General features: G+C 32.8%; 1 protein-coding gene across 1 annotated transcript; it reads left to right on the top strand.

The window, feature by feature from the left end:
• The first annotated feature begins 1,632 nt into the window (after window positions 1–1,632).
• LOC134234195 (26S proteasome non-ATPase regulatory subunit 1-like) lies at window positions 1,633–27,892 on the top strand. Its single transcript, XM_062716250.1, has 22 exons — window positions 1,633–1,780; window positions 3,684–3,727; window positions 4,494–4,567; window positions 4,658–4,721; window positions 5,022–5,127; window positions 5,397–5,539; window positions 6,930–6,992; window positions 12,475–12,618; window positions 13,240–13,308; window positions 13,511–13,683; window positions 14,068–14,134; window positions 14,504–14,641; window positions 15,322–15,410; window positions 16,001–16,079; window positions 16,215–16,314; window positions 17,611–17,684; window positions 18,302–18,362; window positions 22,575–22,625; window positions 23,007–23,083; window positions 23,337–23,552; window positions 27,441–27,638; window positions 27,821–27,892. Exons 1-22 carry the CDS (start codon window positions 1,756–1,758, stop codon window positions 27,890–27,892), a joined length of 2,127 nt encoding a protein of 708 aa, XP_062572234.1. The 5' UTR covers window positions 1,633–1,755.
• Window positions 27,893–27,970: the final 78 nt, after the last annotated feature.

The raw sequence follows: 27,970 nt of genomic DNA on the forward strand, positions 1-27,970 counted from the left end.
TCTCTGTACTTCTGAGTACTTTGATTTATATAAGCATTGTAAAGGATTGAATTGTATACAGGATTAAAATGTCTTAATTTTGTTAAATAGTCATGTTAATTTTGATTTATAATTGCTAAGAAAATATGAATGTATTACTATATTGACTGATCAGATGACATTCATGGGTATCTTTCAGCTTCAAAGAAAATGTCTATGGCAAGCAAACACTTTTTTTATCTGAAACTTAGACCAGAATACACTTGATTTAAGCCCTTTCTTTGATGAATTTTATTTTATCTTTTTGCACTTATATATCAGCATATCATCGAGGTATTTCTTCACAACTTGAAATTGCTATGAATTATCAACCAAAGGAAGAGAATTCTAATATATACAAAGTCAATAAATCAAATAGAACTGTTATTAATTTTGAATAAATTTTCTTTTAATTTTGCAAATTGTGTACGCTATTGCATTGTATTGATTATTAACAATGTTATTACTGTTGCAAAAGTCTACAGGTACATTGTAAAAACAAAAATCTTAAGGTATTGTTTTCTAATATAGAATTGTACAAATATTTAAAGAGGATTTTTCTATAATTTTGCAAACAGCAATATAATTATTGTTAGTGAAATGGGCTTGTAGTTATTAACTAAGTCAGGACTACCTTTGGTTTGTTCCCATCTCGCCTTCTTAACTGTAAAATTTAGCATTCCCATTTCGCCTTAGAAAGCTCTCAGGTGAATTAAAATGATGAAGATTTAAAATATTTAGCATTAAGTATTTTTTTTAAATACTTGGTATTACATGTATTATTTCATTCACTGTATTCATAAATTCCCATTAACTGTTAAATTTAATTTTTTAAAAATTATCATTTAATTTTTTATATCAACCAATCAATAATATTTACAAATACTAAAATTCCCATTTCGCCTTAGTACTTTTTAACTTTTTCGCACCTGAATTTCACAGTTAAGGTGAAAAAATGGGAACACAGCCTACCTTTACCCTTAAAAACTGGGGTAATATTAGCTTGCTTCCACACATTTAGTAAAAACGTTTCAATTTAAATGACTTATCAAAAAGTTTTACAAGTGGTTTACAAATAGAGGAGGATAATTATTTAAGAATTTTTGGTGTTATACCATCTGGGCCTGGAGGTTTGTTTACATTTAAATTGTTTAATTGATCAGCAACATCTTGTTCAGTGACAATTATGTTTTCAATTGTTACTAAGGGAGGACCAGGACCATGCTATCTATTCGTGTAAAACTTTCATTTACGGGCGATAACTCAAGAAGCTTTTCAGTCTTTTGTATTGAAATTTTATACCATAACTCCCTAGTCGCTATGGAACCACCCGGCCGTCTTAATTTAGGGTACCCTCTTTCGTCCCCCTGCTTTTCTTGTTTCTTTTAAGCCACTGAGGAAGGGGGGGCTTCTAAAGATTCTATGAGTTAGTTTGTTTGAATCTAGATTTACCACAACTGACTAATAGCTAATCTATATCTAGTGTAATAGTCTCGAATCAGTGATGTCTATGACGTAAACTTATTTAAGTTAATTAGATATCAGTATAAAAGATATTTTACTCTATATTATATGTGATGACCTTTTAGGCATCGGGATCGGATTCCACAAAATTAGTTACTTCCGTTGGTGTATGAAACATCACATTTTCATGATTTTGTATTGTTTTGAAAAAGCCGGGTATTTATTTAGAAACTTTAAGTGATTCTTGTTGAGATACGTCGTAGAGATTTAATAATGAAGATGAATATCACTTCTGCAGGTATGAATTTGTTACTTATGTACTCTTTCACCAATATTCGAAACCGCCGTGGAGGCGGACGACAGAGTCATACAGAAATTTTATATGAAGCGTAAATATCTAGGTCTGGTACAATCAGAATATGTTAAAAATGAAACATTATTGTAGTAATAGTTATAAGCTTTTATGTAACTGATGTGAAAACAATTTTGGGGAAATCTTCATTTAGTTTAATTTCTCACTCTTTCAGAACAATTATGCTATAAACATTCTAAAAGTTCTGAGGCTACAGTTATTTTTTGACCAAACTGAAACACTTATCTCTTATATGATAAAACAATGAAGAACAGTTTTGTTTCAAATGATAATTGATTGGTAATTGTTCAGGGCAATGTGGAGTTTTCCAGGTCCAGCACAATACCCCGATAAAGGTATATAGCTTGATAAAGCTATATAGCTTTATCAAGGTATTTAAAATACCTTGATCAAGGTATTTTATGTAATGAAAATTCAAAAAAATTATTTAAAAATTAATTACTGAAAGTCGAGTTCTGAGTTGTTGTCAGTAAATTCACCCATGCATGTAAAGTACTCAAAACACAAACAAATCAGTACAAAAACGTGTCGTGTGAGGAGTCGTTATTTTATGCTTTCTTTTTGATACCAGAGTGTTTTTCATGCACGAGTAGACACACTGACAAAAACTCAGAACTTGACTTTCAGTATTTAATTTTTAAAGAATTTTTTTTGAATTTTCATTACATAAAATACCTTGATCAAGGTATTTTAAATATACCTTGATAAAGCTATATAGCTTTATCAAGCTATATACCTTTATCGGGGTGTTGTGCTGGACCTGTGTTCATCAGGTCCAGTCCAAAGATTATTTCTGCCTATGTAGCTATTAATAGCTACCAACCCAAAGTAGCTATTTTTACCTACTTTCTGCTTTACTTGCATTTTGTGGCCAAATGCAGGAACGGTGCAACATGGTGAGCACAAGATTTCTTAATACAGTCACATTGATGATGGATATGACAAAAATTTGTCCAAAAAATGATTACTTCATATATTATCAATTTTGCATAGAAACTAATGTAAAATTGCCGATTCAGAAAGAAATAATTTTTTTGCCAATATTTTGTAGTATTCATCATTAGTGTGACTGTATCAAAAAATATTGTATTCACCATGCTGCGCCGTTTGGCCTTTTGGCCGCAAATTGCAGAAAATATAAAAAGTAGGTAAAAATAGCTACTTTGGGTAGGGTTAAATACCTAGGTAGCTATTAATAGCTACGTAGGTAGAAATAGTCTTTGGACTGGACCTGTTCATACTTATCCTTGCATGCCAAAATGCACTCAAGATAGTGCACTAAAGTACATTAGTCAAGCAACAATCTAATATTAAGAGAAGATCTTTGATCCACTCCAATAAGATCTCTGTTCAAACTGTATAGCAAAGTGTAGTAGTGTACTGTAGTGATTGTACCTTAATTATCTAATCAGGGTTCTTATTGATGAAAGTGAGTCATGTTTATTATGGATGAAACGATACATTTCCTTCATAATGCGATGAATATTGTTAAATTTTGTCTCAGTATGGTTATTCTGAATACGATTCATTTTGAAAAAAAGGGAACAAATCCAATATTGTTATATGTTATCACCAGAAAATTGCCTCTGCAAATTCATTCTACAGTAAACTATTTCAACCCTATAGTGTATATTTATTTCTTAAATTTAAAAGAGCACTCCCCTAGCTGTTTTGAGAAAAGAAATGTACAGTTCTGGCATACTTACCTGATTTCAGCGTTTAGGGATCCTATAAGTTGATTTTACTGCTCAGATTTGTGATAATCTAAAGACTTGGAAAGTTCGATAATTTTCCTTTTATTATCATGTTTTGAATAATTTTATTTCAGCTGGAGTGATTTCTCTTTTGGATGAGCCTGAACCACAGTTAAAGGTAAGTGTTCTTTTTTTAAATGTAGAGAAGTGTGGAAAAATTATTTTGTAACATGAAATATAAAAGTTATTTGCAGTTTTGCTCATAATTAGGAATTTGAAACTGAGAAATTGATAAAATACCCCCTCCCCCCCCCAAAAAAAATGATCACACAGTGAGTTATCTCTCTTTGTCAGCAAAGCACTCTTTTGCCCACTGTATCCTTTGTTAAATATCTGTGAATATTTTAAACTTTCAAATACTTTTGGACAGTTATATACCAGTTTTATAGTATGAGGCCTCAAAGAAAAGGGAATAATTATATGCATGTATACTTTATTCATGTATACAAACACAATTTTTAAGACACTGCCCCTAAAAGTTTCTAGTATTTTATTGGAAAATGTCAGTTGAACTCAGATTGACCAATAATTAAAAATGGAAATACTGTATACAGAGAAATTTTTGCCCCTGTTTTATTTTCGTCCCTTTCACCCTTTTCGTGGTTGGGCAAATTTAAAAAGGGGCAAATTCAAAGAACACTGTTTTACACGTACAGCATAATTTTTTTAACAGAACTATGACTGGGTGAATTTAAAACAGGACAAAATTGATTGCAAGTGCAAATGGGCGAAAATAACAAGGGGTGAAAATAAACCTGTATACAGTAACTCTTCTAGCTCTTGACAAAGTTGAAAATAGTTAATTTTTATAATTTACATGATGTCTATGTCAACTACTCATATTTATTTATATGTACATGTATATGGATTTGTTCTTGTTATAGGCTTTTGCCCTAGAAAAACTAAACAGCATTGTAGATGTATTTTGGGCAGAAATATCTGAAAATGTGGACAAAATGTAAGTAGGACATGGAGATTGGTACATTCTCACAGATAAATAAATGAAGAGATATTTTCTTTTTTATTAATGAAAATTTTGTTTCTGTAGAGAAGTGTTATATGAAGATGCTGCATTCAAGAACAGTGAACTCGCAGCCCTGGTAGCCTCCAAGGTATGCACAAAAAATAATATAACTTGGGAATAAAAGACTTACATGATAAAGTAAAAATATTATAGATAAAAATTGTCTAAGCAATTCTGCCTGGGAGCTTTGGGATGGTACATGTGTGATGATCGAAGCAAATAATTCTATACTTCTATGAAAAATTTTCTTTTTTTTTTAACAATAAACTTTTAAAAGAGTGTTTTATTTTAAATATTGTTTAATTGTTTATGATTTCATTTTAAAAATGTGTAAAACTCAGAATATCACAAGTGGTAAAATTACTTTATTATTATTTTCCATTTTCAGGTTTATTATCATTTGGGAGCTTTTGAAGAATCCTTGACCTTTGCCCTGGGTGCTGGCTCCCTCTTCAATGTCAATGACACATCTGAATATGTGGAAACTATCATAGGTGACTTTAAGGCAAATTCCACTAACAAACCAGTACATTTTAAACACGAAGTGCAGTATATGTTTAATTCATGATTTGCATTTAATTTTTTCTTAATTTACTAAAAATGCCATGTAAATTTTACATTTTAAGATATGGGCCCATTTTGAAGATACAAAATTTTATTGTTCACCCAATATGTTGAAAACTACCAAGAATATGATCATATAAAGTAGAAATACATGTAAAATATGCTTCTAATACCATGTTACTTTAACTATTTTTAATAGCCAAGTGTATAGACTTCTACACAAAGCAGCGAGTCAAAAACAGTGATGGCAGGGAGGAACAGAAGAAGGAGATTGATCCTCGACTGGAGGCCATCGTCAACAGAATGTTTCTGAGGTGCTTCGATGACAAGCAGTATAAACAGGTAAAATATAGTACAGCCATCATCAACAGAATGTTTCAGAGGTGCTTCGATGACAAACAGTACAAACAGGTTAAATACAGTTCAGATTTAATTGGAATGCAAAATTTTGAATCAACTTCCCAAAGACCAGTTCTCTAGATTACTATTGAATCATTTCTAGAGGTAAATGCAGTAAAACATGCTAAAAGCAACCATGCTGATAATAAATTGATTCTTAAATTGAAATATTTTTTTATTTCTGTTTTAAACTCATTGTGAATCTAACAGATATGAATTATGTTTATAACAAAGTAAAATCACTCATCCCTGGCACTTTATTATAAGCATGTTTTACTTGCAACACATTATACCTCTTCTTGCTTAAGGGTCATTGATACTCTGATAAGAGAGATAACTCTTAATGATCAGGGCTCTCGATTCTCTAAAATTGGCGCCGTTCAACGGCCCCGTTCCCAATGCAAAAAAGGTACCTTTTTTCCCAAAAGAAAGGTGTAAATTTCCCAATTTCCATCCAGAGTAAAATATTAATTAAAAAATAAAAGCCCATCAAACCTAATCGCAAAAAAAACCCAAACAAAACACATTTGCAAATGAAAGTGAAACTGTACTACTATTTTATTAGTTCGCGCCAAATGCATTCGTAAACTGGTTCGGGGAACCAGGTTATTGTTTTTACAAAAATATATACAACTATGAGTGCAGAGTATCTTGTTATGTAGTTTCGACAAAAACCAGCATTTTGGTTTCAAAAATAGACATTTCATTTAAACATTAGTAAGCTGCACCTAGAAACATACCCGCGCTTCGGCATGTTCAGTCTCGCGCTGTATTGGTAAGCAAAGTTGCCCATGTGATCGAGGAAATTCGGGACTATGTGACTAGCGACTGTCACGCAGCAAGACATATAACCGCAATATCAACACTCAAAGATAGTAATGACAAAGCTAATGTACTTTCATAAATAGCCTACGTACCCATGTTTGTTCTGTTTAACTGTTTATTCAAACCAGAGCTAGCATTGATGATAAAATGCTAGAAAAGCAAAATTTGAGGATTTTTTTTAATGAATCTGTGTTATCCAATTTTTCCCAAAATGACGATAATTTTCCCAATTTGAACGGCCCCGGCCCCAGTCCCAAAAAGTGGTGTGAGAGCCCTGATGATATAAATGTTTATTGTTTCTTTATAGATTTGCCAAGTTGAAGAGTCTTTTTTGTCCAATTTTGCCCCGCAAGCTATGCTATATTTATCGATTTTCTATTATAAAATACATTTCTTTTGGAAAATCATCAAGGTTCAAGCAACATTTTATATGAGTGAGCAGAGGGTTTATGAACCTTAAAATACTTAGACGATAAATCCAGTTGACTTCACTTCTATTTTCTTGCAGGCCGTAGGGATATCACTGGAAACCAGAAGAATTGATATCTTTGAGAAAGCCATCTTAGAAAGTGTATGTAACATATATATTTGGCTCTATGTCATTATGCCAACAAATAAGGCACATAATTATACCACAGAAAAATTATTAAATATCGTTTTTATGAATTAAGAATACCAGTATTTGATATTGTAAATATTTACAATTTTGAGAATAATTTTTTTACAGCCACAATCATATTCACTGTAAAGCAAAGTTATGGCAAAAATGATCAAAACAAATTCATGCTTTAAGTGAAATGATTTTTTTCCCGGTAGTTTTAAATGGTATTATTTTGAACATGTCGGATCTAATGAATCAATTTTATCAGAAATCAGATCTTTAACTCATCTTTATAAGTGTGCCTTACTGTAGATACTTTGTATAACCTAATGAATCAAAATTATTCATCCCTGATACTTCCTTATATTCATTTTTATGTTCCCCAAACGAAGTTGGGGAACATATTGTTTTTACTCTGTTTCTTATTAAGGTCTTCCGTCTTCAGCGGAAGACCTTTCTGTTATTCTTAGGTTTCTTTTCCACAGTTTTTATTATTTTTTTTCTTACATATTTTGTGCACGCGAGTTCTCGAAAACAGCTTGATCGATTTTCATGAAACTTTCAGGACTGATAGAACATCAAAAAATCTAGGTATATATTTTTTTGCTTTGATGACGTCACTTCCGGTTCGGAGATTTCTGCGATTTTGTCATTTTTAGAGGGTCACTTTGTCCGGCAATGTTCTCAAAAACCATTGAAGATAGAAGTGTGAAATTTTCAGGGATGCTAGAGCAATCTTTGGAGAAGTGCCTTTTGCATATCACAACTACCGGAAGTACGAAGCGCCGACGCTCGCTATGGCCCGAAAATAGTCCTATCAAGAATTTCAAAATTTTTAACACCTTTTCTACGATAACTTTTTACCTAGAAATATTTTGTTAAGACATGTAGAACAAAAGAAGTGTAGAATTACACGATCTTTCAAATGATACCTCAAAAAAAGGGCTGGCCCCTAAAATGAAGGACCTACAGGGGCCGAAAGTTTTTCCTTTATATCTCAAAAAGTATTGAGAATTTGTAATATATCAAAGAAGCAAAGATGTTCAAAATGTCAAGCTTAATCCAGTGGCGTCGTTAAAATATGTCCGGCGACGTCACTTCCGGTCAAACCGGAAGTAGTCAGAAAATGCATATTTTTGCCGTTCTTGACAAGTTTTGTATAACATCTGTCAATGGGAGCATAACATTCAATTTTCTATCCGTCATCGTCACTTCCGGTCAAACCGGAAGTAGCAAAAAATGGCTTATATTTGCATGAATTAACATGGATTTAGAGGATTTAAACCATTTTGGGGCATTATTACTCTTTTGTGTAAAAAATGAGTTGCTTCCGGTCAAACAGGACGGAAGACCTACTCGTTGCTTTGCAACGAGCTTTGCTCTAGTTAAGTCTTCCGTTCACAACGGAAGACTTATAGTGTTTGTATTGTTTCTTTTTATTATTATTATTATTATTATTATTATTATTCCTCCCAAATTTTGTGAGCGCGATTACTCAGAGATGGCTGGATAGATTTTCACAATTTTTCTCATGTAAGTTGGTTGATATATGAAGTTTATATAAAATTCCGTTTTTTGAAAAATTCACTTCCGGTCCGAAGTTATGGCCGATTTTCGAATTTTAAAATGGACTTTTGTCCGGCAGTTTTCTCGGAAACGGTTTGAGGTAAAGATATGAAATTTACAGGAGTATTAGATCATGATATTCTATTTGTTTTGAAGTTGTTTTTGTGTGTTTCCAGTACTTCCTGTCCGAACCGGAAGTGAATTTGTTTTTGGTCAATTTTTGATTTTTTTGTTTTTAGATATTTTTTCAAGATATTCTTATGTAAAACAGACATTTTTCTACAAATACTAAATATATAATTTGTTTTTAAATCAGATTCCGCATTTTGTATATTTTCGGTACCGAAATTTTCTCTATTTACGTAGTATGTATAAGGTGGGCAAAGAAAGATAACTCTGACCTGTGAATGAGAATAGAACTTTCGAGATAAAAGCGGAAATATTATTGAAGACGTTAGGGACATATATACGCTCTCCAGATCAACATATTTACACATTCAATATTCTCTCTTTTGCATGTTACTTAATTCACTATATGCATATTAGTTTAAATTTGGCTGTGTAGTGTTAGTCTGTACATTGAAAGTTTTTGATTTACAAATTTATATCTAAAAAAAAATCCGTTCTGTGTCAACTAAGCACTTTGAAGAAAATAATATTGTGCGCAGTATACATTACAGCGATGTATATACAAATTATTCTACAAAAATACTAAACATATCATTTATTCAATCGGATTCTGCATTTTGGAGATTTAAGGTTCCGTCAATAAATTCATTTTCTCTATTTACGTAGTGACAATGAGCAAAGATAGATAACTCTGACTTGTAAATGGGAATAGAACTTTCGAGATAAAGGTAGTATCCATGACGTCGCAGACGTCTATATCCACACTTTTCACATAAAAAAAATAATTAGACTTTGAGTTTCCATATCCACTTCTGCATGAAAGATTACTTTGGTTACTGCTTTCAGTATATGCATAGTTTAAAGTTGTCAGCGTAGTGTAAATCTGTAATGTCTGTTATGATTATATTTAAAAAAATATTCTTAATTCATTCTCTAATTTGAATGCGAAATTATCCCGGAATCCGAGTTTTATTTTCGATTCTAAAATATTATATGTACTCAAAAGGGGACTGAGAGAAAGAAGAGCAGGTGTAGAGCCTTTAGAAATAAATTGATATCTGCAACTTAAAAGAAAGAAAATCGATCTTTAGATTGGATTTGGTTTTAACACGTATATTTCATTGATTAAAAGTCTTATAGTGTTATTTATTATACATGATCTATACTTTTATATAACCGAGAGGTTATTAAAGATGAGAAAAAGCAATTCTTGGATTTTTGTGAAATACTAGTACTCAAAGGGTTAACATTATGTGAAAGTTACGCGTTTCTGTGTGAAATAATGCTACGCTAAAAACATGATACAAAATCATCTGCAAAGGTCTGTTGATATGTTAGATAAAGTATACGAATGAACACAAATTTATGCAATGATATATAATTATATGTATGTACATGCAACCTTAAGTATTTTCCTTTTAATTCATAAAACATAAAATTAACGAGTATGTAATTCTTTTGAAGCCCTCCCCCCCCTTGATTTTATTCGGAGACATTATTGCAACTATAAGTCTTTGAATTATAAATTCGTTATACAATTAAATCTGGAACATTTGGTTATAATTACCATTAACATGTATACAGAATTCATATTCTATAATAGTAGATTTTTCATTACGCAAGATACTGAAATTTACATGTCTGAGAGAGAGAGAGAGAGAGAGAGAGAGATTCCCATTTAATCCTGATTATCCTATCATTTTCATAGACAAAAAATCAGTTCTATATCAGTTGTACCCATTCTTTATTAAATATTTTCTGATTTCATAGTCCGTCATAGTCACTCTCTGTATATTTTCTGCTTAAGAAGTATTACACTAAGTGCACATATACTGACCTGTCAATCAAAATCACCGGACACTGTATGCATTGTAATAAAGTTGTTCGAAATGATTTTTATTAAGTATGATCTTTAAGAAAATCTGATGCAACAAATTTGAGAAATGAGAAATAAAATAAAAACATGGCTAGAGCATCATATATCTGTATTATGGACTTCAGTTGTGGGACGTGGAGACCGGTCCGTCAGATGAGACGTTTAAATCGAGGTCCCGTGTGTCAGATGGTACTGACTCAAAAAGATTCCTCAATGCTCAATGGCGATTAGAGCCAAATTATAGGACAACATTTTGCAGTCTCCACCGGCGAGTGGAGGCTTCTCCATGTGAAAAATTCTCGAGAGGGACATAAACAACATATAATCAATTAATCAATTGCTGAATTATTCCTGTAGTTGAATAATCTTTCTGCTGACAAATCTCGATAGTATTACTGTAAAAATCAACGACTTTACGTTTAATGTGGTACTAACTTAGTTCATGACATTTTTATAACACCATCACAATTGTGCCAGAACATAAACACAGTGAAGTTTATGAGAGTACGGTGTTCGTTCGTCCGTTGGTTTGTCTATGATACACGTGTAGCTCTTATGAGTGCCAAAATGCATAAGAACAAGATTGGTCATGAAAATCAAAGTACCTTAAGTACTGAAAGACCTTTTTGCAGTTTTTTTTCTTTCAGAGTACATATGATATCTATGTTTTTTGCAGAGAAAAAAGTAAATTCTTACAGATTTAGATTTAGAAGAACGGAAGACTTATTTGTTGCCATGGCAACAAGATTCTAGTTATTATTATTTTTCTTCTTCTTCTTCTTCCTGGGTACTTTTTTGTCCGGGAATGATCTTGTAAACTACACATCCGACTAAGGTAAAACCTTTTTATGGTCAGTAGGCATGTTATGAAGATTTGCGTAACGAAGGTCATTTTGCGCGCACATGCTTGCAAGAGCGTGCACGTTCAACACGTGAAATGACCGATTTAATTGATATAGGCGTAACTTTTTACATTTTTGATGAAATGCTTTGAAACTCATAATATAAGGATGTATTAGTAGCATAGATAATATGACGTAGTCAAAATAGCAAGATCTCACGCGCATGCACGTGCGCTTCGCTCTGATTGGCTGAAATTAAAGTCTCAATATCTTTCTTGTTTTTTTACAAAATCCTTTGAAATTTTGAACATAGCCATGCATTAGGATATCCTACAACATGATATATAGCAATTATCACGAAAACACGTGCATGCACGTGCGCTGCAATCTGATTGGCTTAAAATTTAAAGAGATGTAACTCCCTTGGTTTTCAACCAAACAGGATGGGATTTGGAACATAAATAGATGTAATGGACTTCTACAAGAAGGTATGGTTACCATGCACATGCATACACATGCATGTACGTGCGCTGCAATCTGATTGGCTGAAACTTTAAACAGCTATAACTCCCTTAGTTTTCAACTAAACGGGGTGGGATTTAGAACATAGATAGATGTAATGGACTTCTAGAAGAAGGTATGGTCACCATGCTCATACATGTATATGTGCGTGCGTGCACGTGAAATGAGTAAAATCAAAAATACACTTGAATGAGCCTATTTTTTAATACTTTTGGATTAAATACTTTAATATTTAGTATATTAAATTATATAGACTGTGTATACAAGACGATATGATCATTACGCACAAGCATTCACATGCGCACGCGTGCAATGCTAAAATTTGAATGAACTTGGTTTACTCCTGGGTAAACGTTGTTAAAGTCTCAAATGCATAGAGTTTGTCTTATTTAATGCTTACAGGGAATATGGCACAAAAAGGGAGTTGGGGAGCGTTTGGGGAACATCTGTAACGGTCCCCGTTACAATTAGCACTAGTTTTTACTGTACTTTCATTACCTACCTCCTCTCTTTACAGGAAGACGTAAATGCTATGTTACTGTACAGCCTAAATGTCTGTATGTCCTTGATTCCAAACCGTCACTTCAGGAACACAGTTCTCCTGCTGCTAACTAAACTATACATGGGGCTGGAGACTCCCGACTACATCAACGTGTGTCAGGTAAGTCCCCACCCCGTCACTTATAGCCCCACTCTCATGGCCCTTCTTGTTTCCCCAACCCTTTCACTTGTGCCCCACACTTTTTGATTTATCCCCCCCTCACTTGTAGTCCCACTCTCACAGCCCTTCTTGTATCCCCAATCCTTCCACTTGTACTCTTACCTCTTTTTATATCCCCATCCCCTCTCACTTGTGCTATACTCCAGTTCCATAACAACTCACACCAATTCCTGAAGAGCAGTATGTCATCAGTGTATGTCATGTCATAGTATGTATTACTTTTGTATGTCAGCCCTCTGTAGTCTTGCCCATAAGTCATAAAAGAATGATAGCCTCTAAATTTCTATTAGAGTACAATGGAGCCTCATTTATCTGGACGCTTTGGTTCCCAGTCAATTTGTCCAGATATGCGAAGCGTCCGGATACTTGAATCTCCAGTTAAACAGGACAGAATAAAGTTTAAAAATTCCGTTCCAATGAAAAATCGTCCAGATACTGAAGCATCTGGATATCTGGCATCTGGATATCTGAAAGTCCACTGTACATGTATTAGGAAATTACTGTTATTTTGGTCTATGTTTGAATTTTTAATTGCTTATTTCCATCATGTTCTTATTTCAGTGCTACATTTTTCTGGATGATGCCCAGGCCGTGGCTGACATATTGGAAAAACTACTGAAGGGAACAGAGGTATGGCTAAGCTAGGGTTCATATGGATAGGCCATTTTGTTTGTCTTGAACATACTACATGTAGTATTTTATTGACTATATGTCATATTTCGTTCATTCAAATAATTAATTCCTTTCTTTTACAATGTTCAGGACAATGTGTAATGGCCTACCAGATTGCCTTTGACATGTGTGACTAATTCCTTTCTTTTACAATGTTCAGGACAATGTACTGATGGCCTACCAGATTGCTTTTGACATGTATGACAGTGCCACACAACAGTTTCTGCTGCGGGTACAGAATGCCCTCAGGTCAACTGTCCCCCTCCCCGAAACCGACCCCAAAAAATCGGGTGACGGAAAGGAGGAGACAAGCCAGGATGAAGCAAAGGAAAAGTTAGTGTTAACCCTTCAGTGCTTTGGGCACCATAGCAAAAAATTTTATTGTTTGTTATAGAACTATGCTGAGGCTTGGTTTTTGTTAAGCAAAGTAATACTGTAAATCACTTTTTATTCATGAGAACTTTATTTTCGCTTAATTACGCGAGACAATGTGCTCGCAAAAATTTAATTATCGCGTTTAATAGTATTCCTTAAGATTATATAGAGCAATGACCACAATTCGCGAAAATTTTGTCTCGCTAATCAAGAGTCAATGATTATCTCGCAAAAATAAGGTGTCGCGAAAATTTAGTGATCTACAGTATTATGTTCTTTGATTCAACATGTCTAAAAAAAAGATCGTTAACTTGCTTTACATACATTTTTTTTTTGCTTTAGAATGGACACAGAAGCATCTGATACCACACCCTCACAGACCCCAGCTGTCCCCCCATCAAAACCACAGGTCAGATTATACTACCCCCATCCCATCCAAAACTGTACCCTCAGAATCACAGGGTAGATTTTAATCACAGTTATAATGTCTTAAGAAGGCAAAATTTCAATCCACACTCAACGAATTTGTAAATACGGTAAAACTATCACAAACTGACGCCTATTTTATCATATAAGATTGGTAAAAAAAAAATCAAGCCTATGTTACATATATGTACAGTGTATGCTTGTCAAGTTCAAGTTTTCCAATCATGAAAAATATGTATATGAATTTGCAAGCTGCCCATCATATAAATGATGTGGTGGATTATAAAAATCTGTGGTATGGAACTGGTCAAAAGAAAAATAATTCTGTACTGTTTTTCATTATTTATATCAGACTGAAGAGGAGAAGGCTTTAGCGGACAGGATGAAGAAGCTTCACACCATTCTGGGAGGCGAGATCACGATCGGACTCCACCTACAGTTCTTAATCAGGAACAATAAATCTGATATACTTGTACTCAAAAATACAAAGGTAGGAAAATCTGATATACCCATACTCAAAAATACTAAGATAGGGAAATCTGATATACTCAAAATACAAAGATAGGGAAATTAGATATACTCAACATACAAAGATAGGGAAATTAGATATGCTTATAAAATACAAAGGTACATTGTAACTTTGTAAGTAAATCAGATACACTCAAAATTACAAAGACAGGTAAATTAGAAACTTTTTGCAATATGCAGACAAATTAAGACATCAGACAATGTGGGAGAAATGATACAGAATTACTGAATGAAAAATAACAAGAGATTGGAGAAATAACTCAGACATTTTCACACACAAATATTCAAAAGTAGATAAATCAAATACAATGGTGGGAGAAAGAAATCCAACATAATGAAAAATACAAAAGTGGTAGAAATAAAAAAGACAAATTCATAAATACATAACCCAGGAATACTAAAAAAAAAAAAAAGGTGGGAGAAAACATATCTCAAATTCTATTCGTAGAAATAAGTCTAAAAAATTTTTCTACTTGAACAGAAAATTTCTATTTCCGATTTAAATTTTACAAAAGATTAAAATGACTTATTCCAAGATTTATCAAAAAGTAGGGAAAAAAGAATGTTTATTTAGTTCAAAAGGAGCAAAGAATGGTGATGGATGATGTCATGATTTTATTTAATTAATTTTTTTTGTCACAGGAGGCAGTAAGAAATTCTGTATGTCATTCAGCTACAGTGATAGCTAACTCTTTTATGCACTGTGGAACAACCTGTGATCAATTTTTAAGGTAAGCTTATCTTTCAACAAAGTCTTTTCTTTGACTTAGAAAGTCTCCATTGATTTATCTCCCATGTAGAATATGTGCCTCTTTCGAATTTGTATCAATTCTTTTGATATGTATTGTACAGTTAAACTTGTGTAATTAAAATGTTTTTATATTTGAAAATATTGCTTTTCACTTTAATAGAGCCTCATGCAAAATATTCATTTGTTGAAAACAAATATTTAATGTGACAAGTTTCATTGAAGCCTATATGGAGTTCAGATTAGACACTTTTTACTGTAAAATGGAATAGGATGTATAATATTAGGCATGTACAATATTTGATGGATATTGATTTTATAGAAATTTAGCATAGATTTGATTTAATCTATGTACGTACAGGGTATGTGCAACACTTTAACATTGCACTTGAATTAGCAGAAGTTCCTTTTGTCCAAAGATGCTAAAAATGTAATACATTTACAGAATGTCTCTGGTCTGTATAAGAGAGGTGGTTATAGTGGTCAGATCTGCCCAATCTTATTAGATGTAGTCATGTTATGTTCTGTCACTTTTTCATTTATGTGAATCTCCATGATTTTTTTTTATTTCAGAGATAATTTGGAATGGTTAGCTAGAGCTGCAAACTGGGCTAAATTTTCAGCTACTGCTAGTCTAGGTGTTATACATAAGGTAAGTTCTTTGTTCTTGTTAATAAATATTTTTTTAGATATTTGAATGAAAGGTGAATTTTAAATAACTGCTAGAAGAAATAAGCAGTAACTGTTTCAACAAAAATCATTCTTCATTTTTTTAAAATTTCTGCAGGGTCATGAAAAAGAGGCGCTGAATCTCATGTCTACATACTTACCTAAAGATTCTGGTCCCGGGTCAGCTTATTCTGAAGGAGGGGGACTCTATGCTTTAGGTAAGAGATGTATTATTGTCCTCCACTGTTACTCATCTTTGCTATAGCAAAGGGCTTCTGATCCACTTCCATTTAAACACAATTTTGCATTAATTTACTGCAAATCAAATTTACTGTTAAATTCTGTGAGTAGGACATGAACGTATGTTTTCTCTGCCATATTGTTTTTGGAGTGTGGTATTTTTGTCAGAATCTGGTAATTGTGATAAGTGCTGCGGCCTTTGGGTTTCCTATTTCTATTTTTAAATAAAGAAATTATGAATATTTTCTTGAATTAAGAATATTTACCAAATAGGATAAAAATACACTTTATGCATTATATTTTGACAAGTCTGAAGAAACAAACAAAGAATAGTGTAATATTTCTGGAATTTGTCTTGAAGTGAGCAAAAACATTTTAACTGCCCAACAGCAAATTGAACATGGAATTCAGAAAAATCAGAGATAATTTGAATAACATGAGAAGGCTCTTTGTATAAATGCTATTTTTCACTGGAAAAACAAAAATTTGTAGCATTTGAATGTATTCATCATCCAGAGAATTATTCTGTCAAGATTGAATTTGTTTCTTGATTGAGGTAAATAAAAAAAAAATTATTCTATTTCTTAAGAATTTTTGGATAAACAAGATTTATTTCTGTATTCTTGTTGATGTGTAAATTCTTTGATAATGTTTCTTCTAATGTGCATTTCATGGTAAATAGAAATTCTCAGTCCAAAAATATTATGCTTAGTCATGACATGAATTTTTAAAATTTCTCCTTCTAGAAAAAAGTTTTCAGTTGTCAACACAAACTTATCTAATAAGTGAACCATGGATAAGTTTTCTTTTGAGTGTCTATCAACCCCCCCCCCCCCCCACCACCACCACCACCACCCCTCTTTTCCTTCCTTTTTCTCCCTATTAACTACAGTCTGTGTGAAGTGACAAATCTTTCTTCTTCAGCATAAATGGCTACTTAGAAAACAGTTTCGTTTGGTCAAAATTTAAGTACATGTATGTTCAATTTGCAGATGACATGATAATTTGATATTTTCGTCCTAATCTTGAACTAATCTCACATGCATTTGCCAATCGTTTTTTTAAAGAAAAAAGAAGAGCTGCAACTGAGATGCCAGCATATTTCTGATTTTTTAAAAAATTGGAAACCAACCTCTCATTCTTGAATATGAAGAGTTTTATAGATTTTAATCAGAGATCTTTTAATTACTTACAGGTTTAATACGTGCAAATCATGGAGGAGAAATAACAAGAATTTTATAGATTGTAATTAGAGATCTTTTCATTATTTACAGGTTTAATACATGCTAACCATGGCGGAGAAATAACAGACTATCTCCTCAACCAATTGAAAGATGCCTCAACTGATGTAAGTTTTAAAATTTTGTTTAAAAAGATAATAAAAATGTATTCATGCAGTCAAGAATAATTAAAACAAATTCTTGAAGCACTGTTATCTTTATCAGTCCTATCAATTCATGAAGATTGGTCTTTACAAAGTGATTAAAAATCAGTTTTATTTTCCCTTTGATGCACGTAGGAGTAATTTTGTTACACAGTTTTTGTACTTCATTAAACAGAATTGATTAATATGTCTGACAGGGAAAAAAAAACACACAACAACACAAAAGTACATCATTGATGGAATGCACTTTCAGAACATCATGTTTTGTTGTATTTTGTAACGTGAAAAAATGTTTCCTGCCTGCTCGGCCTCGTGAAACTATTTTAATTCTTAATTAAATGAAGAGAAAATGATTTTTCAAAGTTTACTGATGACGTAATTTTTTAATGCCATTTTCTAGTATATTTGCCAATTGTACCTTCTTGTGCTTTTATCACTACCTTATTTATATTAAAATAACAGAAGAAAAACCATTATTTTATTTCCATTTGATTATTTTTTCATTTAAATAAAATAAGGCTTTTTGTTAACAAAAAATTATTTAGGAAATGAATGTTTATTGTAATATTTGATAATTTTAGATGGTTCGACATGGTGGCTGTCTTGGTTTGGGTTTGGCTGCCATGGGAACAGCAAGACAAGGTATGCAATATGATGTCCTATGTCAGTGTCTTATTGTCACTTGAAACTGAATTCTTGTCACAGGTCACTGTCATTTTGTTTCATTGGTCATTTTGTCTAATTGTTTTCATGTCACTTTCATTTTGTTAAATGTCATTGTTATTTTGTTAGTGTGTCTCTCTCATTGTTTCTCTCATTGTCTCTTCACTTTTATTTTGTAACATGTCGCTTTCATTTCACCACATGTCACTGTCATATTTGCCACACTTCACTGCCATGTCACTTTCATTTTGTCTATGTCACTTTCATTTTGTCTCATGTCACTGTCATTTTTTTAAAATGCCACTGTCATATTTGCCACACTTCACTGTCATGTCATTTTTCATTTTGTCTATGTCACTTTCATTTTGTGTCATGTCACTGTCTTGTCACTTTCATTTTGTGTCATGTCACTGTCATGTCACTTTCATTTTGTCTCATGTGACTGTCATGTCACTTTCATTTGTCTATGTCACTTTCATTTTGTCTTTTGTCACTGTCTGTGTCACTTTCATTTTGTCTTTTGTCACTGTCTGTGTCACTTTCATTTTGTCTTATGTCACTGTCCTGTCACTTTCATTTTGTCTCATGTCACCATCTATGTCACTTTCATTTTGTCTCATGTCACTGTCATGTCACTTTCATTTAAACTCATGTGACTGTCATCATATTTCATATGTCTCTGGTATTTTATCTCATTTCATGTTACTGTCAGTTTGTTCCATGTCTATGTCATTGTGTCTCTTTGTACTGTCATTCTAAATCAAACTTTTACTGAAATACAGTCAAATCTTGTTATGTTGAACAGCAGAGGACCAAGAAAAACCTTCAAGATATCCAAAGTTTCAAGATATTGAGGTTGAAATTTAAAAAAAAAAACGCTTTTCTAAACTCTAACTCAGACATATCCATGTTATTCTAAATATTGACATTTAAGTTATCAGAGTTCAATAGTACTGTAGCAGTTCATTTGGCAAATAGTTTAAAAAATGTAAAGAATAGATGTACAAGAATATTAAATGAGATATTTCATGATGATTTGAGAAAGTATGTGGGGATGTGAGAACACCTGGTGTTTTTTCATGTTTTTATTTAATTAATTGTTGGGCAGTTTTACATGAAACACTGTATACCAAATTATAACAGTTAACAAGAGAACTATAGTAGATTATTAAGCTAGGTAAACAAGTATTTTTTCACACAAGAAATATGCTTGCAAAGCAAACAATACATATTTCCAGATGAACACATGTTGGTTGAAAAAATGTCATAACACCAAGTGCCTCTCTATAAATTACATAACTCCTCATACCAACATCGGAATGGAATGCAATGACAACTGAAACAGTGAACTTTAGATATTGGGGCAATGATTTCTACCTAGGACTCATTAAGTGTAGAGTCTAATTTTATTGCTTGAAAGGAAGCTTGAGAGATGTGCACAAAGGATGTACGAGTTTGTTAGGTACAAAACAAGAACAAACTTTGTAAATTGATAACAATGCACAATGAGATATATTATTATGTATCAGCTCATTTTATAATTTTCGAGGCATCACTCACGATCTGAGAAAGTTATGGTAGGAGGTCTTACTAGTTCGCCACTTTCTGCGTGCCCCTTTCTTCGATTGCTCGTAATTCATATACTTTAAATAAGATTTATGACATCTCATTAGAAGTATCACTTGGAAATAAATGACTTTATTTTATGTTGAAAACTTCATACAGACAAGGTACTTCATCTCTCTTGACAAAGAAATCGGGGCTGAAATCTAATTTTATCCCGGTTTAAACGATCATTATAGAAAGTGTTTATTTTCAATGTGATGATAAAAATTGATGTTGAAATCATTCCAGATAAGTCTTAAAGGAAACAATGCCACTTGTGGGGTTCTATCAACCTAGTTTTTTTTTTTTTAAGATTTAAGATGAGCTGATGACTGAAATATTAATGGTGTATTTGCTATTTTTATGGTTATCTAAGATCTGGGTTAAGTGTCTCTGTAGGTTTGTTGTAAAAAGTTTTATGCAAACTTAATCAAAAAAGAAAAATATGACCTATACAGATGCAGAAAGAAGATGCAATTTCCACTCATAATTTCAGATTTTAGATTTATATGTCTCATAACTTCAAAGAGTTTTTAATCATTATACATGTATATGATATTTCCACTTGAAAAGATGCATGATTCGGATATTTTATTACTCAGTACTTACTATTTAGAAAAGGGGAAAATGTGTTAATTACAACAAATAAAAAAGTGGCCAAACCTTAATGCAATAATGTGAAACAAATTATAAATATTCATATTGTTTATATTCAAATAATTTTGGGGGTATTGGAAAATCACTTTGTCAGTCTATGTGTTTTCACTTTATATTCATCATTGTTTATAGGCTCTTTAACATTGTTTTTAGAATATTTGAGGTTAAACTTTCATTGAGTGGTTGCTATTGGCTGTATAATGAAAACATCAAACTAAGGTCATTTTACAAGGTGTTGGAAATTTGAAGTACTTTTTAGCTCACTTGAGCTGAAGGCTCAAGTGAGCTTTTCTGATCACATTTTGTCCGTCGTCCGTCCATCTGTCTAGCTGTCTAGGTGTCCTTCTGTCTGTCCGTCTGTAAACTTTTCACATTTTCAACTTCTTCTCAAGAACCACTGGGCCAATTTTGACCAAACTTGGTACAAAGCATCCTTGGGTGAAGGGAAATTTAAGTTGTTAAAATGAAGGGCCAAGTCCCCTCACAAGGGGAGATAATCAAGAAAAGACAAAAATAGGGTGGGGTCATTAAAAAATCTTCTTCTCAATAACCACTGGGCCAGAAAAGCTGAAACCTGTGTGGAAGCATCCTGGGGTAGTGTAGATTTTAAACTGTTCAAATCATGACCCCCGGGGGCCACAATGGGGAATCAAAGCTTTACATAGAAATATATAGGAAAAATCTTTGAAAATCTTCTCAAGAACCACTGGGCCAGAAAAGCTGAAACTTATTTGGAAGTATCCTGGGGTAGTGTAGATTCTAAATTGTTCAAATCATGACCCCCGGGGGTAGGGCGGGGCCCTAATGGGGAATCAAAATTTTACATAGAAATATATAGGAAAAGTCTTTGAAAATCTTCTCAAGAACCACTGGGCCAGAAAAGCTGAAACTTATTTGGAAGTATCCTGGGGTAGTGTAGATTCTAAATTGTTCAAATCATGACCCCAGGGGGTAGGGCGGGGCCCTAATGGGGAATCAAAATTTTACATAGAAATATATAGGAAAAGTCTTTGAAAATCTTCTTCTCAAGAATCACTGGGCCAGAAAAGCTGAAACTTATGTCGAAGCATCCTAGGGTAGTGCAGATTTTAAATTATTCAAATCATGACCTCCTGGGGTAGGGCGGGACAACAATGGGGAATCAAAGCTTTACATAGAAATATATAGGAAAAATCTTTGAAAACCTTCTTCTCAAGAACCACTGGGCCAGAAAAGTTGAAACTTATGTGCACATGGAAGCATCCTGGGGTAGTGTAGATTTCAAAATGTCTAAATTATGATCAGTGGGGTAGGGTGGGGTCGCAATATGTATTACAAGGGGGAAATCTGGTAAAGAACAGAATGGTCAAAGCTGCTCAGGTGAGCGATGTGGCCCATGGGCCTCTTGTTAAGTTTATTTATTCCAAACTTGACGTAAAGATTTTGTATGTCATGGTAACAATTTTCTGTTAATTATATCATTTTCAATAATTTACAATTGACATGTAAAATGGCAGTTATTCCAGATTTCCATGCAAGGTTGCTTATTTTTTGTGTTTGGTCAAGGTAAATTTTGCTCATCTTAGTCCTATCCAAGTGCATAGTGTATAGTGTATATTCTTAAAATAATAAATATAGCTGGCTTGTAAATATATACCAACAACTTATTTTGGGTAAAGAATATTTCACATTAATTGTTAAGCTTTACTTGTACAGTTGTAATTTGGTATCAAGAATACCATGGATATGTCAAAGTCATCTGGAAGTCCAATTAACTTATTTTACCCTTGATATCTTGAGTCCTCTGGTATCTTCAAGTTTTATCTCAACCCCTGTAAGTTTGCAATGATGAGGTTTGACTGTTACATCGTAATATGCTTTCAGTTAACCATAATGATTATAAATTGTAGATGATTATGAAGAGTTGATGTTAAACTTTTTTTATTGTAGATATTTATGAACAGTTGAAGTTTAACCTTTACCAAGATGATGCAGTCACAGGTAAAGCATTTTATTTGTCATTTTTGATTTGAAGGAATTTTAAAATAGAAAGATCTTTGGTGATGAACAAATTAAAGTCAGACATTCACAATAGAGATAAGCTTAATCTTGGCTGACATTATCAAATACAGTAAAAACATGCTTATTATGAACAGAAGTCACCCTTTTAGCAAAGTGATTTTCATTCCCAGTAGTTTTAAAACATACAATGAACTTAATAACAGATATATAACATATTATCTTTATAATGAAGCAAAATTGTGTGTGCTTGGGACTTTGCTACAAGCAACTTTTCATGCATGTGTTACTCTTTGAGCGTATGAGTTGCTAAGAAATTTTGAAATAAAGGAATTAACTAATGTATTGTTCTCTGTGTTTTAGGTGAAGCAGCAGGAATAGCCATGGGTCTGGTCATGTTGGGTACTAAACAGTCTACTGCTATCGAAGACATGGTGGCTGTAAGTGTTGCTTTTCATCAAAGTACTAAAAGTACTGTTAAAACATTCAAATATGATTTTGTGAAGAAAAAAGTAGATGTCACATTCCAATCAATTTTCTTTCTTTTTCTCTCTCAGATTTACAAAAGAACTTGAGAACTTGTAAAATGGGAAAATGTATTCAGAAGTGCAAATTTTCTCCCTCCATTACGCCTTTTCCTCTAATTAAATAGTTGACCTTTGTTTAATTGTTTTATTAATCCACACAATTCAGTATGCCAAGGAGACACAGCATGAGAAGATCTTGAGAGGCCTGGCCCTGGGTATCGCCCTCACCATGTATGGGCGACTGGAAGAGGCTGACGCTCTCATTGACAGTCTGTGTATGGACAAGGACCCCATCTTAAGGTGGTCCGGCATGTTTACCATCGCTATGGCGTACTGTGGCTCAGGAAGCAACCAGGCCATCCGTAAACTACTACATGTGGCTGTGAGTTCAATTTCTCTTTCTGTGTGGTGCAAATTCATTACTGTGCTGCATTTTCTTGCAGTTGTCTGTGTCTCTCCTTGTTTTAACTTATTGAAAGCATTCATTGAAGACAATGATTTTTTAATACAATCAGTAATGAAAACCTGAACTTCTGTTGCTATAGAGTTGAAGTCGGAGAAGAACTTGATTATTTTGTTTCATTGTGTACAGGTAGACAGATGACAGTCATATCTGTATTAAAAACATTGTAAAAGCAGTCCAAAATACCCCATTCTGTTCCTCACTTATTTAATTTGAACAAATCATATAAATTTACAAAGGGGGCAAATTTTCTTTTTACTCAAACAAGTGACTCCCTCTCTCCCCCCATCTTCTCTTTCTTATGATGTAATCATTTTCAATAATATAGATCACTGAAAATTAAAGTTTGACTTCTGATAATAACACGTATCATGGTCAAGGCTGGTGTTCCGAGATCGTTTTGTAAGGTTTGGTTAATGAACATGTGACTCCCGCTGTGACATTGATCCCGAACACAATCATTTCTCTGTGTTGCATAAGTACACTGTTAGGTCCATAAGCTGAAGGCCAGGCCAACTCATTTCCTCCCCTCGGCTGGCTTCTTGAGCCGCTTTTTCTATAACGGCCAAGATAAATTGGCGTTTTTTGATATTATGCTCTACTAAGAGCTGGTATCATATGAAATCAATAGTGATGAGGATAAGCAGGCCTTTTATAGATGTATATCTGCGTAAATGTACTCCGTTTCCTAGAATATTCCCGGCGTAGTGATAAAATTGGAAGACAATAAATATGTAGCTATTATGGAAATTGATTCTTAAGTTACAGTCTTAATATTGTGTAATCTTGTATGTATGGGATTATGACCTTTTATTAGTTTTATATACATGTATGTTTAATGCATTTTTTATTGAATTATAAATTCTTGATGCAAATGCTTTAGTTTGAATTTACACAATTTTTTATTTTTTTTTCTTGAAAAAAACACCCAAAAACTAATCAATTCATGCAGTTGAGTAAACATTAGTAGCAGTATGAAATCATGTGAAAATTACATAGTATGTTAACGTATGTTAGCATCATTTCCCATTCTAAATGAAGAGAAAATGATTTTTTTCCTTTGTTCCTTGCAATGTTTCTTGTAGTTTATGGTTTAAAAAATATGATTTATGATTTAATAAATAAATGAAAGATATTTTGATGAATAAGACATAAAAAAAATAGGTCTGTATAAAAATTAAGGCAGAAAACATAAAGAGGTTCAATTAGGAGAGTGCTGGGTGCATGTCAATTGAGTGGAAACAGGGAAGACGTGACATTTACGATTCTGCGAGAACTCCATGCTCCCTATAAATACTTTAGATAAAGTGTAAGTTTCGGTGAGGAACACAATCAAGAGCTCTGTAGCTCTACGATATCATCTTAATCGCGCAGCCAATAACGGGCAAACCATGTCATAAAATCAGAGAATTTGAAACAAACATGTCATCTCTAATTGGATTTGGCTGAAAATCAGAGAAATTGTCATTATTACAAAACCATCCCCCGTGTTATATTTTGCATGAGGAGTTCTTCTTTGAATGACAGTTTGGCTTAAATCGGCCATGAAAAGGCAGTCTTATAAAGAGATGTCTGGGATTTAATAATGGAGGTTTTCAATTTTTCCCTGTTGTAATTTGATTTTTTTTAGCTATTAGGCAGAAAAGGCTTTTATATGTGAAACAAGAGTGTTATTATCAATGGGGGAAAAAGGGGAACTGTCAATGAAATGAAATATTTTTTCTCCATATAAGGGAAAAATTACTTTGATTTTTTTTCTACAGTTTGCTAAAATTAAGATGTATTGTTCTTGTGAAATTAAATTCCAGTATTGTTTATTTCTTGTTTTCAACATCAGTTTCAGGAAGTGAGGTGCATACTTTTCCTTTTTGACGAATGTTAATTACTTCTCACAATGTCAGTTGCATAAGTTGTTATGAAACCAAAAAAGTCCTTGCTTTTATAAAGTTTTAAAGGATAAAGCCTGATAAAGGCTGAATTTGGCTCATATGTTTTAAATTGAAACACAGTAAAGAATACACATGGCAAGACTGACTGAGTGCATGAAAAGTGTACCATAATGCAAAGTTTCTCTCTACTAGTATGTTTTATGAAATAAAATGTGTCGAAATGAATAAACTCAATTCAGACCAATTTTCTAACTTCCTGTGTCCTTTGTGTATTATCTTCTATTCATGAAAACAAAAAAATCACTGGAATATCTAAAAAAGTAAGGGATTTAATGCCTTGGATTCTGAAGGCAGCCAAAGAACTAGTTCCGCTGCTGCCTCCTGTTATAACTTCAAATCATGGATCCACCCTTGTTATTTACTGTAATGTAATTTGATGGTAAACACAAATTGATGTATACTTAGAGAATTTTTTCTGTGATATTTTTTAAAAAGTATTTGTTTTGGCATTTTCCCCTTAAAAAATCAGAACTACAGTAATAAAACATTCCTGAATATCTTTGATAGACACACAAGTTTAAATAATATCTCAAAAAAATCAAAGTTCATTAAAAATAGGTCAATTTATCTGGAAGAATTATTCAGATAAAAAAAAATCAACTACAGAAAAAAAGCAGAGCTTAAAAATATGGAGAACCTATTTAGTGCGGGGCAGGTGATTGGGGAGTTGTCTGTATTTTTGAGGATCAATGAGACTGGCCACGTGCTGAGAAGTAATGAACCCTCCCTTAATGTGGAGCTGAGAGACTCTGACTAGAGATGTGTGTTGTCAGGCTTCTGGGATTGTATTGTCATGTTCTTTGATAAACTTCACACAAGACACAGCGTGAAGTGATTAGAAAAAATTAAAAATTTCAAATTTGATATACTGCATTTTTTAACCTGGGGTTTTTATTTTGGCATGATTTTACATTGAGAAAAAATTGACAGTTTTCTTGTTTGATTGAGGTTTTTTAGATGCTTTAACATGATAAAAAGAAAGTGAGTTTATACATGTTAATTATGATATAAACTATACCAGAGAAGTTAGATGAATTTGTAACATTGTGATCAAAGGGACTTTGCCACTTTAAGTGCCGCTGCATGCAATCTTTCTTATTTAATTGGTATGAGCATCCACCTTTTCATTTCTTTGATTGTAATTTATTGCCTAATTAAAGGAATTTATGAAACTGTGAAAGTTCCTTTAAATAACAACATATCCAGAATTCTGAAACCTTTTTGCATTTGAACAGCAACACAAAGTCTGCAGACATATTCAGCCAACACATGATGTGGAAAATGGATAGATAATGGTACACAAATGTACCTAACTATATATTGTTTTCCCTCTTTCAGCTCTTCAAATTCAAATTTATTCACAAGTTAGTTTTTTTAACAGGGTAAGGGTTGAATATCTGTAAAAAATATTTTTGACAATTAATGAATTTATTTTGAAAGGTAGGATTCAAACTGAAAAGAAAATTTTGTTTTTTCGACTTTTTAAAGCAATATTTTGAAAAGCAAGAAAGTTTCTTTCCTTCTATTCAAATCTGCAAAGAAAAGAACAATATGTGCCATAATGTTGATGATTGATCACATTTAAGTAAAAATAATTTTATGCCTTCATTTTGATAAGTAATTTTTTTTCCGGGTACATAAAAAAATCGTGAAACAAATTTAAAGAGAACTACTGTTTTAATGTTTGGCTTTTTTGGGGGAAAAACTACAATTTTTCCAAGATTTTAACCCTATCCCCCACCCCCTTCCTCTGTTAAAAAAATTCTGCCTTTGATTTCGCAGAGCAGAAAGAGTACTATTATACAAAAAAATGTTTTGCATTGTATTTTTATCTTTGAAATGTTTTTTTTTTTTTCAGGTCAGTGATGTTAACGATGACGTGAGGAGAGTGGCAGTGACCTCCCTTGGATTCCTCCTATTCAGGTTTGTTTGTATGTCTGTAGAGAAACTGGAGGAGCAGCTATCATCTTGTATAGCTTTCTTCTCACCAGTTTATTTTGCACGTCTGAAAAATGAATGTGTCCTATTCTTTACTGTTTTATTGATAGAACAAGAAGTAAGAAAAAATTCTTGGGCTATTTAAAATTACAGTAAATCAAGTTGGTCATAAGATTTGAAAATAAAATCCCCATACTTACAAGTGAATTTACTACATGGTGCCATCAAAAGCATTCAATCACCTACTTGTATTAAGACCTCATATTTTCCAAAATTGAATTCTTTATCTGCATTTGACAGAAAAGCAATTGCAGTAAATTCATCTCCCTATTTATCAGAAGAAACAATAGTAAGGTGTTTGTGGCATTATGACAGAAGTTTGGTGAGAGGTGAAATTGAATTCAGAAAGGATCTAGGATACCATTTTGTCTTTGACATATTGCATGGTTC

Source organism: Saccostrea cucullata, unplaced genomic scaffold (assembly GCF_032062105.1).
Source record: "Saccostrea cucullata isolate Sc308-1 unplaced genomic scaffold, CSIRO_AGI_Scuc_v1 ctg329, whole genome shotgun sequence".
NCBI lineage: Eukaryota > Metazoa > Mollusca > Bivalvia > Ostreida > Ostreidae > Saccostrea > Saccostrea cuccullata.